The sequence below is a fragment of the Callithrix jacchus genome, chromosome 3 (genome assembly GCF_049354715.1).
Source record: "Callithrix jacchus isolate 240 chromosome 3, calJac240_pri, whole genome shotgun sequence".
Taxonomy (NCBI): Eukaryota; Metazoa; Chordata; class Mammalia; order Primates; family Cebidae; genus Callithrix; species Callithrix jacchus.
In genome coordinates this window covers 54,705,269-54,718,756 of record NC_133504.1, presented here as the reverse complement: position 1 = coordinate 54,718,756, position 13,488 = coordinate 54,705,269, and the positions used below count along the sequence as shown (strand labels likewise).

The window sequence follows — 13,488 nt, the reverse complement described above, 5'->3', positions numbered from 1 at the left end:
TGAAGGGAATAGTTCTCTGTAAACCTTCTCAAATAGTGATACAGTCCTCACTTTCTTCCTTCCTTGCCCAGCATAAGACCGTTATGGACTTAAAATTTTGAGTTGAAGTCATATTAACAGAGCTGTCTTCTATCATGTCTCTTTCTAAGCTTTGTTGCGAAATAATGTGACTAATTGTTAACATATGTTTATCTATCACTAGACTCTGAGTTCCAAGAACTAAGGAGCTAACATGACTTAACCTTCCCATTTGAAATACTAAATAAAAGGTTTCAAAAATTATCTAAAGAAAAGGAAATAAGGAAGGAAGGAGAGGAACTTTTCAAACAGTGGGAGGGGGGTCAAGGCAAGGGGGAGGGTTTATAAAACACAGTGAGGTAAAAATGATGAAAAAATAATTCCAAAATTCTCACTTGACTTAATATAAAATAGTAATTATTTGTCAAAAGATTAACACTGCATGTTTAATTAAATAAAACATACCTTCTTTTCTACATACACTCAAATTCTTCAAAATTCATAATCTACGTTGTATGACATATCTAACTTCCCCACCTATCTCAAGGGATAGTTTCAATCTTCATAATAAGATTATATACTTTATGTTACTTAAAAAACCTGTAACAGTAATACTAAAGTAATATCATGCATTTGCCTAGGCCTTTTCAGGAAATGGAGCATCAAAACATAGGTCAATCATTGATTTCATGACCACCCTAAGAGCTAACAGAACACGTGCTGTTATTCTGATTTTACAGCTGAGAAAATTGAACTTCAGAGAGGTTAAGAGGTGTGTACATTTAAATTGTGAAAAAAATTGAAGAAGGTGAAGGTAAAAGGGAGAAAGAAATATCAGATTTGCTCTTTGAAAGTGCTTCATTAGGAGAAATGCAATTTTAATCAGCAATGACAAACACTTACTCAGCATTCACCTCTTGGAGCCCAGCTCTGACCTTTTTGTGATAGAAATTTTACCAAAAGAAAAAGCAGGAATCACCTCAAGCCCTTCAGATAACTTTTTTATTTTTTGAGAGGTCTGTCCCTTTCAAGTAATTTACTCCCCAAACGCTCTTCAATTCTAGGGTGGCAAGAAAAGTAATTGTTAACTAAAAGCTTATCATCTAATACAGCTAACGCACTTTTTTTTTTTACATATGATACAGTAATAGATTTCCCTTTGTATGTGCATGTAATGTGCATATACTATGGAGATTTCTTGGATAATTTATATGTATCGATTCAGTAATAATACCGTGTTCCTCTGCCACAGTGCGCCTTCACGTTTCTCCCACCCTATTCGGCCCAGCTAGAATTTCTCTCACCATATTTACTTCCTTTGTTTATTCATCTTATCTAGCTATTTTTTTTCATACCCTTTCTGGGGCCATTCTTCTGTAAATTTTAGATTACCTAGAGCAGCATCTTATATTTTATTATAGAATCTTGAGCAAGAGGGGTTTGCGAGATATCTATGTCTATTGTTATTTAAATGTGAATACTTTGAAAAATGCTTACAGAACAAAACACTGGAGTGTGGCAATGAAAATACTTGTTGCATCCAAGTAGTAGTAATGTGGAGGCCTTTTTATTCTTTTTCTAAAAAGTAACTTTCATGTTTTACATAGTTTGGCAATAAATAAGGAAACAGAGTCTTGTAACTGTGGCATCTTTGCTTTAATGACAGATTCTCAGTCAAAAACATAATTTAGTGGCTAGCAAATGCATTTTATCAGAAATTCAAATATTATTTGCCCCTAGGAAAAAATGTGACCTATTTATCCACAATCTGTTTTGACTTTTTTCTATTTTTTGAAATGAAAACCAGAGATGTCTGATCATTCTTACCTTATTTTTCATGGCTAAACATTGAGAGGCAAGCAATGTACAAGAGACTTACCCACTCTTCCTCATCATAGTCTGAATGATGTGGTATGGAGTCTTGTCTTCTGATCAGTGGGGGTTGGTCTTGGGGACTGCTCTTCTCTGTGCTGCTCTTAGGAGAGGGTGGCTTCTTAAGAATACCTCCCGGCCTTGCAGTGTAGAGGGCTAAAAGAGCACTCCTGACGAGTTGATCCTTGAAGGCATGTACAAAGAGCTCTGTCTGCAATGAAATTGACAAGGCATCTCAGTATACAGCTGTGAAAAGGTCAATTGCAGATTTGTTGGTACTTAAGTGGTGTGTATGGTGGAAAAAGTACAGACACCAAAGACAGAAAATGATTCATACCAATCAATGGAAAATAGTTTGGTTTTGAGATGTGGCCAAGGCCTTAAGTCCTCCTGTTTTAAAGTTAATGCTGAGGTTTTAAATACACTATAAACACCATCTGTCTCCTCAACCTTCTCTCTTTTCGTTTCACAAATCCTGTCTTTGGAGATGAATTTCACTGGGGATAATCATTTGAACAACACCTACCTGCTGCAGCTTTCAAGTCATTCCAAACAGATCTTAAAAGAAAATGTAATCAAACTATGTATATTTTATTAAAACTTCAATTATTTTGCACCATCCTAATATATTTTAAATAGTTAAAGAATAAAGAAAGACATATGTTTTTAAAGAAAGGAGATTTTTTTAGTATCATAAACAGATCTCAACAGTAAAAATGGCATAAGCAGTCTTTGTCGTGAAAACATCAGTCGGGTATTCCTTATTATTACCTCCTAAATGCTTTCTTCCTCTAAATTGTTTCAGTAATGCTTAATGTTAATGAGGTTACTGTGAAACTTGGCATATAGATTTTACAAGCTGGTGGCAAATACCTAGTAAATGATATAGCAATAAAGCCTTCTCAACAACAAATAACTTTATAGTTGTACTTTGCAATTTCCTGATGAAATATTTAATAGTGTCACCCTGTAATAGACTGAAGGGTACAGTAATTAGTATACTTAACATGCATGTGGCCTAACAATATGTTCAAAGAGTAGAGATGTAAGTCAAGCAATGGCCCATATTGTTAACATATTCGTACTATGTAATCTCTTAGGAAGGAACCTTTTAACTCATAGCCTTGTATTGAATAATAATTGATACTGTCACCATTTAATGAGGCACTCTTGATGATGCTGGCTTCACCACTGATATTACTCACCATCATTATTTCTTGGTACACTTTCAATATGCAATCAATGGTTCTATGCCTAACTAGTAGTTATTAAATTATTTCTAAATCTTATTGTGAGCATCAGCAACTAAAGAAAACAAGTTAAGCCCCATGTAAAACAAGTGCCCAATAGGACTTTGTTAAATCTGAATACTTATTTGCCATAGATCATACAATTCTAGAGGTAAAAGGAATATTAAAGTTGACATCTTCATTAAATGAGATAAGAAAACTGAGAATGAAGTGTGGTGATATGCTTTAGGGAATACTGCCTATAGGCAGCACAAATGGAACAGGATGAAGTATTTTAACAAATCAGCAGCTTTCTCCCTGATTCCACACTACTCACCACCTGTCATAAAACTAGATGTTTCTGCTGTAGAGGGACGTGTTAGAAGGAAAACTAAAAAACAAAAAGAAATAGCTTCAACATCAACAAAAAGGATGTCCACTCAGAGACCCCATCTGAAATCAGCAACTTCAAAGATAAAAGGTAGATAAATCCACAAAGATGGGAAGAAATCAGTGCAAAATGATGAAATCATCCAAAACCAGAATGCCTCTCCTCCTCCAAGGGGTCACAACTCCTCACCAGCAATGGAACAAAACAGGATGGAGAATGAGTTTGACAAATTGACAGAGGCAGGGTTCAGAAGGTGAGTAATAACAAATTTCTCTGAGGTAAAGGAACATGTTCTAACCCAATGCAAAGAAGCTAAATACCTTGACAAAATGTTCAACAAAATGCTAACTAGAATGACCAGCTTTGAGAAGAACATAACAAGTTGATGGAGCTGAAAAACACAGCACAAGAACTTCACAAAGCATAAACAAGTTTCAGTAGCAAATCAATCAAGCAGAAGAAAGGATATCAGAAATTGAAGATGAATTCAATGAAATAAAATGAGAAGGCAAGATTAGAGAAAAAAGAGTGAAAAGAAATGAACAAAACCTCCAAGAAATATGGGATTATGTGAAAAGACCTAATCTATGCTTGATTGGTGTACCTGATGTGGAGGGGAGAATGAATCCAATCTGGAAAACCTTCTTCAGGATATTATCCAGGAGAACTTCCCCAACCTAGCAACGCAGGCCAACATTCAAATTCAGGATATAAAGAGAACACCACAAAGATATTCCTCAAGAATAGCAACCCCAAGGCACATAATTGTCAGATTCACCAGGGTTAAAATGAACGAAAAAATGCTAAGGGCCACCGGAGAGAAAGGTTGGGTCACCCACAAAGGGAAGTCCATCAGACTTACAGTGGATCTCTCAGCAGAAACCCTACAAGCCAAAAGAGAGTGGGGGCCAATATTCAACATCCTTAAAGAAAAGAACTTTCAACCCAGAATCTCATATCCAGCAAAACTTCTTTAGGGACAAGCAATTGTTCAGAGATTTTGTTACCACTAGACCTGCCTTATAAGAGCTCCTGAAGAAAACACTAAACATGGAAAGGAACAACCAGTACCAGCCATTGCAAAAACGTACCAAATGGTAAAGACCAGTGACATAATGAAGACATTGTATCAACTAATGGGCAAAACAACCAGCCAGTAACAAAATGTCAGGATCATATTCACACATAACAATATTAACATTAAATGTAAATGGCCTAAATGCCCTGATCAAAAGACACAGAGTGGAAATTGGATAAAAAGTCAAGACTCATCAGTGTGCTGTATTCAGGAGACCCATCTCAAGTGCAAAGACACAAATAGACTCAAAATAAGGGGATAAAAGAATATTTACCAAGCAAATAAAGAGCAAAAAAAAAAAAAAAGCAGGGGTTGCAATCCTAGTCTCTGATAAAATGGACTTTAAACCAACAAAGATCAAAAGAGACAAAGAAGAGCATTAGATAATGGTAAAAGAATCAATCCAACAGGAAGAGCTAACTATCCTCAATATAAATGCACCAATACAGGAGTGCCCAGATACAGAAAGCAAGGTACTTAACCTCTCATACAATAACAGTGGGAGACTTTAACACTCCACTGTCAATATTAGATCAACAAGATAGAAAATCAACAAGAATATCCAGAACTTGAACTCAGATCTAGATCAAGTGGACCTAATAGACATCTACAGAACTCTCCACCTCAAATGCACAGAATATACTTTCTTCTTAGCACCACATCACACCTACTCTAAAACTGACCACACATTTGGAAGTAAATCTCTCCTTAGCAAATGCAAAAGAATGGAAATAATAACAGTCTTTCAGACCACAGTGCAATCAAATTAGAACTCAGGATTAAGAAACTCACTCAAAACCACACAACTGCATTGAAACTTAACAACCTGCTCCTGAATGATGACTGCATAAACAATGAAATGAAGGCAGAAATAAAGATGTTCTTTGAATGAGAATGAAGAAACAACATACCAGAATCCCTGGACACATTTAAAGCAGTGTCTAGAGGGAAATTTATAGCCATAAATGCCCACATAAGAAATTAGGAAAGATCTAAAATGGAAACCCTATCATCAAAATTGAAAGAGCTAGAGAAGCAAGATTTAAAAAACTCAAAAGCTATCAGAAGACAAGAAATAACTAAGATCAGAGCAGAACTGAAGGAGATAAAGACACAAAAAAATCCATAAATCCAAGAGCTGGTTTTTTGAAAAGATCAAGAAAATAGAGAGACCGCTGCTAGACTAATAATAAAGAAAAGAGGAAAGAATCAAATAGATGCAATAAAAAATGATAAAGGGGATATCACCACTGATTCCACAGAAATACAAACTACCATCAGAGATTACTACAAACAACTCAATGCACATAAACCAGTAAACCTGGAGTAAATGGATAAATTCCTGGATACCTGCACTCTCCCAAGACAAAACCAGGAAGAAGTTGAAACCCTGAATAGACCAATAACAAGGGCTGAAGTTGAGGCAGCAATTGATGGCTGGCCAACCAACCAAAAAAGTCCAGGTCAAGATGGGTTCACAGCTAAATTCTACCAGATGTACAAAGAGGAGCTGGTACCATTCCTACTGAAACTATTCCAAACAATACAGAAAAAGGGAATCCTCCATAACTCATTTTATGAGACCAACATCATGCTGACATCAAAACCTGGCAGAGACACAACTAGAAAAGGAAACTTAAGGCCAATATTTATGATGAACATCAATACAAAAATCTTCAATAAAATACTGTCAAACCAAATGCAACAGCACATCAAAAAGCTTATCCACCACGATCAAGTAGGCTTCATCCCAAGGATACAAGTCAGGTTCAACATATGCAAATCTATAAACATAATTCATCACATAAACAGAACCAACGACAGAAACCATATGATTATCTCAATAGATCTAGAGAAGGCCTTCAACAAAATTTAACAGTTCTTTATGATAAAAACTCTCAATAAACTAGGTGTCAATGGAACATATCTCAAAATAAAAAGCTATTTACAACAAACCCACAGCCAACATCATATTGAATGGGAAAAAACTGGAAGCATTCCCTTTGAAAACTGGCATTAAACAAGGATGTCCTCTCTCCCCACTCCTATTCAATATAGTATTGGATGTTCCAGTCAGAGCAGTCAGGCAAGAAAAAGAAATAAAGGGTATTCAATTAGGTAAAGAGTAAGTCAAATTATCTCTATTTGCAGATGACATGACTGTATATTTAGAAGACCCCATCATCTCAGCCCAAAATCTGCTTAAGCTGACAAGCAATTTCAGCAAATCTCAGGATATAAAATCAATGTGCAGAAATCACAAGCATTCCTATATACCAGTAACAGACAAACATAGAGCCAAATCATGAGTGACCTCCCATTCACAATTGCTATAAAGAGAATAAAATACCTAGGAATACAACTAACAAAGGATGTGAAGGACCTCTTCAAGGAGAAATACAAACCACTGCTCAAGGAAATCAGAGAGAAAATAAACAGATGGAAAAACATTCAATGCTCATGGTTAGAAAGAATCAATATTGTGAAAATGGCCATACCGCCCAAAGTAATTTATAGATTCAACACTAGCCCCATCAAGCTACCTATGACCCTCTTCAAAGAACTGGACAAAAACACCTTAAACTTCATATGGAACAAGAGAGCCTGTATAACCAAGACAATCCTAAGCAAAAAGAACAAAGCTGAAGGCATCAGGCTACCTGACTTCAAACTATACTACAAGACTACAGTAATCAAAACAGCATGGTACTGGTATCAAAACAGAGATATAGACCAATGGAATGGAACAGAGGCCTTGGAATTAACACCACACACCTACACCCATCTGATCTTTGACAAACCTGACAAAAACAACCAACAGAGAAAGGATCTATATTTATAAAAATGTTGTTGGGAAAACTGGCTAGTCATGTGCAGAAAGCAGAAAATAATAAAAGCTATTTACTACTAATCACCACCTCTTCCTGACGCATTACACTAAAATTAACTCTAGATGGCTTAAAGATTTAAACACAAGACCTAAAACCATAAAAATCTTAGAAGAAAACCTAGGCAACACCATTCAGGACATAGGCATAGGCAAGGACTTCATGTAAAACACCAAAAGCAATGGCAACAAAAGCCAAAATAGACAAATGGGATCTAATTTCACTCAAGACTTTCTGCACAGCAAAAGAAACAATCATCTGAGTGAACTGGCAACCAACAGAATCGGAAAAAATTTTTGCAATCTACCCATCTGACAAAGGGCTAATATCCAGAATCTACAGAGAACTAAAGTAGATTTACAAGAAAAAAAAACAAACAACTCCATTCAAAAGTGGATGAAAGATATGAGCAGATACTTTTCAAAAGAAGACATTCATGAGGCAAACAACATATGAAAAAATACTCATCATCACTGTTAATTAGAGAAATGCAAATCAAAACCACATTGAGGTATCATCTCATGCCAGTTAGAATGGTGATCATTAAAAAATCTGGAGACAACAGATGCTGGAGAGAATATGGAGAAAATGGAACACTTTTACACTGTTGGTTGGAGTGTAAATTAGTTCAACCATTGTGGAAGACAGTGTGGTGATTCCTCAAGGACCTAGAAATAGAAATACCATTTCACCTAGCCATCTCATTACTTGGTATATACCCAAAGGATTATAAATTATTCTATTATAAAGACACATGCACATGTATGTTAATTGCAGCACTGTTTACTATAGCAAAGACCTGGAACCAACCCAAATGCCCATCAATGATAGACGGAACAAGGAAAATGTGGTACATATACATCATGGAATACTATGCAGCCTTAAAAAAGGATGAGTTCATTTCCTTTGTAGGAACATGGATGAATCTGGAAACCATCATTCTCAGCAAACTGACACAAGAACAGAAAACCAAACACCACATGTTCTCACTCATAGGTGGATGTTGAACAACGAGAACACATGGGCACAGGGAGGGGAATGTCACATACTGGGGTTTGTTGGGGGGTAGGAGCTAGCAGAGAGACAGTGAGTGGTGGGGAGTTTGGGGAGGGATAACATTAGGAGAAATGCCTGATGTAGGTGACAGGGGGATCAGACAGCAAAACACCATGGCACGTGTGTAACTATGCAACAATCCTTCAAGATCTGCACATGTACCCCAGAACTTTAAGTGCAATAGAAACAAAAAACTAGATGTTTCTGGCCAGGCATGGTGGCTCATGCCTATACCAGCACTTTGGGAGGCTGAGGCAGGCGGGTCACCTGAGGTCGGGAGTTCGAGATCAACCTGACCAACATGGAGAAACCCCCATGTCTACTAAAAATACAAAATTAGCTGGATGTGGTGGCACATGCCTGTAATCCCAGCTGCCTGGGAGGTTGAGGCAGGAGAATTGCTTGTACCTGGGAGGCGGAGGTTGCAGTGAGCCAACATTGTGCCATTGCACTCCAGCCTGGGCAACAAGAGCAAAACCTGTCTCAGAAACAAACAGCAAAAACTGGATGTTTCTGTCCTGCTTCCCGTTCTTCCCTAACCCCAACTTTCCAAGTGTTTTGAACATCTACCAGTTCTCATAATTAAGTGTGCCTATAATTTCTGTATATCTATTTTATCGCGTTTTGCTGAATATTTTAAACATAATTTATTAGTCACATTGAAGCCACTTTGAAGGTGAGAAAACAAAACATGAAAAACCTAATTTATGAGAATAAAACATTGGAAAGTATTTTGGAATAAATCAGAGAAACAAAATATAAAGCACTTCATATTGGATAGGCACAATAAAAGTGTTCACTAATGTTCAAAATGAAGTATTAAAATGAATGAAAGATATAAAAAAGTGTTGGAAAAGTTGGCTAGACAGTACTCAAACAAGTCAGTGTAGACATAGCAAAATGAGGAAACATGTTATTTACATAAATTTTTATATAGCATGGATGTGCTTATCAGTGTGATGTTAATATTAAAAATGTGAATTTACTCCCATTCAGCTTAACTAAACAATTTCTCTGTTGACGGTTTCAATAAATTCTTTTGATTTATTTTTAGAGCCAAACAACTTGCCTTCTTTGAATTCCTGCTACTACATTTCGAGTCTCCACAATACTCATATAATTGCCATGTAGCTAAATATCCATTCACAGTCAATGAAATCTTCTCTAGCACTTGTAATCACCATCATTTTCTTCCCATCACACGCACATGCAGAGATTCCACTTCATTTATTCAAATCTCATTTGAGTTGACTTACCACCAAAGGCAAGGGAGATAATTCAGGAGGTTCTTGCTGTTTTAAAACCCAGAATTTTGTTTGGATAGCTGAACACGAGGCTTAAAATCTTAAACATAATAATAGCTAATCTTTCACTTTGTTTCTGTACTGACAAAATTTATCTGACTCCTTGGAAACTCTTTGGATTACCAGTATCCTGTGTACAGATCACATTTTTTTTTAAAGAGAATACCTAAATGTCCCATTGTGATATACATGTAACCAGAAAAAACTTTAATGCTTCTTGACCAGCACTACTTAGTGATGGAGACCAATGAAGACCATTGATGTTTGCAGTCAAATAAACCAGCTTGAAAAGATTAATGTAGTCACTAAATCCCAACATAGCTGTATACAGTAGTTCCTCTTTATCTGTGGTTATGCTTTCCCATGGTTTCAGTTACTTGTGGTCAACCTTGGTCTGAAAATAATAAGTAAAAGAAAGAAAGAAAAAATTAAATGGAAAATTTCAGAAATGAACTCATAAACCTTAAGTTGCGTGGCTGTTCTGAGTCAAGAGATGAAATTTTGTGCAGTCCTGCTTCAGACTGCCTGGGATATAAATGCCAGGTGTATCCATGCTGCATATGCTACCAGTCCATTAGTCACCCAGGTGCCATCTGGGTCACCAGATCAACTGTCACATTATTGCAGTGCTTGTGTTCAAGCAGCCCTGATGTAGTAGCCTAACACTACATCATTCCCCTCACTTCGTCTTATCACACAGATATTGTACCATCTAACATTCTTCACAAGAAGATGCGTGAGTACAGCAGAAGATATTTTGAGAGAGAGAAATCCCATTTACATAACTTTCATTATAGTAAATTGTTATAATTGTTTTATTTGATTATTAGTTCATGTTAATCTCTTACTATGCCTAATTTTAAATTAAACTTTATCATAGCTATGCATGTGTAGGAAAAAACGGTACTATCAGGGATTTCAGGCATCAACTGGGCAACTTGGAGCATATCCCCCATGGATACGAGGGAACTATTGTACTTCTGTTCTTGTGACTGGGATGATACTAGGAAAGTTGAAGCCATGGAAAGGATGTGACCGTATCTCTGAGTTGCCTACTGACTGTTCTGAAAACCTTTTTCTTTTCTCATTTAGCTTGAACTACATTAAATGAAAAAAGAAAGGCTGAAATGTTATCATAAGAGTAGGTCAAACAATTTATTTAAAATATCAGCTTAATAATATTGTATAAAAAGAAACTCTGAACCTAAGGCAGATCTATTTTATTTTTTCATATTAGAAAATGAAAGAGAAATGTTATCTTAAAAATGAAATGTTTTCTAGCCTTCTGACATTTTTCCAATTCATATCCCCATACAACTATTCTTCAAAGCAACACAGAATTATCTGCAAGTATAAAACCACTAAAATTATGTCTCCTGGGGATGAGTGAAGAGAATTTCTAGTTTCCTGAATATTAATGGCAAAGGAATAGTTAGGACATGTTCATTTAAAACCACTCCTTTTCACTAGAGATCTCAACAAATTAAGCAAAGTCTTACTCTACTTAGAAATCTCCTTATTCTTGCTGAAAAAATAAACTAAGGCAATGTCTAATTCCATCTGTAATACAGAAGCAGCCAATGGCATATGCGAGTCATTATTATTTTAGTAATCATCTCTGCTGCAAGAAAGAATCCTGTTTATTTTGATATTTGATATTTTGAAATTATTTGATACAGGAATAGTGCGATACTCTGCCATTAATGTACTGATGTATGTTCAGCATTCCCTAAAGAAAAGCATATCCCCCGTGGATGTAGCTAGAAGATTACTTGACATCTGGGCAGCTCACATATATAATATCCACTAGCTGTTGGAAAAAAATCACATAACTATTTTTCCTAGTTTGCACAAAATGACAGTGTCTACCAGTGAAACTCTTACGGGAGTTCATTGTAAACCCTCAAATGCACTATTGGATGACCTTCTTTTTATTTATTATTTTACTTTTTAAATTTTTATTTATTTTATTTTATTTTTTTGTAAAGACAGGGTCTCACTATGTTGCCCAGGCAAGTCAAACTCCTGGCCTTAGGTGATCTTCTGATCTCAGCTTTCCAAAGTGCTAGGATTCAAAACGTGAACCACTATACCCAAACTAATGCTGTGCTTTCTTGATCTTTTCAATTTCTTTTCTTGACTCGTCATTCTCTGGTCACCCAAAATGTGGTAAGTCGGCCCCCAAGGGACCTTAGATCACTTTCTCTAAAGCACTTTCGTCATTGGTGAGGTAATCCATTTTCCCATAGCTTCAATTGTCATCTTTATGCCGAGGTCTAATAAATCCACCTCTATCCATCTCCTGAACCAGCTCTATCACCTGCTTCCACTGAAATGTCCTTAGAGTTCAAAAATGCCAGGCTGAACTAAAAATTTTGTTATGGTTCTTTTATTTTTAGTAATTTTGTTCATCCAAGATTTTCCATTTGAGTAGTATTATTAGTATTCAACAATGCAGAGTCCAAACCTCTGAATTATCCTAACACTTATCTGGTGAATTAGTCAGCAATTTATTCTATTTAAAACTTTTCAACAATTTCAAAATCGATCCTTACTTTACATTTCCACAACTAGTCCCAGTTAAGAGCCTTTCTACATTCCATATGGATACTTTCCACAGTCTCTTTATTGGTTCGTTCACTTTAACTTGTCTTTGCTTTAGGATGTTCTCAACGGCCGCCAATATTAAAATATAGACTCCTGAGTTCCAACCTTGAACTACAATAAAAATACAAATTAGAATTCGTATTTTTAGCAAAGCTCCGCAGAAGCATTACTTGTATTTCGTGATGACCAGTAATGTTCAATAATTCAAATCCACTATCTTAACTTGGCCTATGTAATGCTGTAAGTATGATCTTCACGAAACATGTATCTAATCCTTCCTCATTCAACAGCCTTCTCGGTGTCAACAGAACAATATTTCTCTTGAATTACTAGGTGTCAGATGACCAAATTGTTGGTTTTTTAAGCTATGAAACACTCACATTTCCAAAGTATGTGAATAATAGTATACATAAGGTGATGCATGAAAACTGTAGGTCCATATCCTGCTTCACTTTTTATTTTCAGCCTTTTTGATATTAGCTGTTCTGGTAGGTGGCTAAAGGCATCTCATGATAGTCTGAATCTGCATTTTTCTAATGGTCAATGATGCTGAGCAATGTTGTGTGTGCTTATTTGCGATTCATAAGTCTTCTTTGGTGAAGTATATTTTTAATTCTTTTGCCCACTTTTAATTGAGCTATTTGTTGTATTTTAAGTTGCAATAATGCTTTATATATTCTGATACAAATCCTTTGACATATGCATATATTACAAATATTTTCTCCCAATTCGTGACTTGTAGAAGTTTGTCTGCTTTTATTCTTTTACATTGTGCATTAAGGTTTATGATCTATTTTGAGTTTATTTTTATATATGTATGAGGTAAAGATAAGTGTTCCCTGTTTTTGCAAGTGGATATCCAATTGTTTCTGCAAAATATGTTGAAAAAATACTGTTTTCCTCTGACTAGCCATATTCAGAAAATTGAAAATGGACCCCTTCCTTACACCTTTTATAAAAACTATCTCAAACTCAAGATAGATTAAAGATATAAATGTAAAACCCAAAACTATAAAAACTCTACAAGAAAATCCAAGCAATACCA

At 35.8% G+C, this 13,488-nt stretch overlaps 1 protein-coding gene across 23 annotated transcripts in view; it reads right to left on the bottom strand.

Annotated features, from left to right (window-relative positions):
* Positions 1-13,488, bottom strand: part of INPP4B (inositol polyphosphate-4-phosphatase type II B) — a 988,233-nt gene that overhangs the window by 134,604 nt on the left and 840,141 nt on the right. For all 23 annotated transcript variants that reach the window (XM_054252895.2, XM_054252897.2, XM_054252896.2 and 20 more), the window contains one exon: positions 1,898-2,101. In XM_054252895.2, the coding sequence (XP_054108870.2) occupies positions 1,898-2,101 (204 nt within the window). The remainder of the gene's footprint in view (positions 1-1,897; positions 2,102-13,488) is intronic.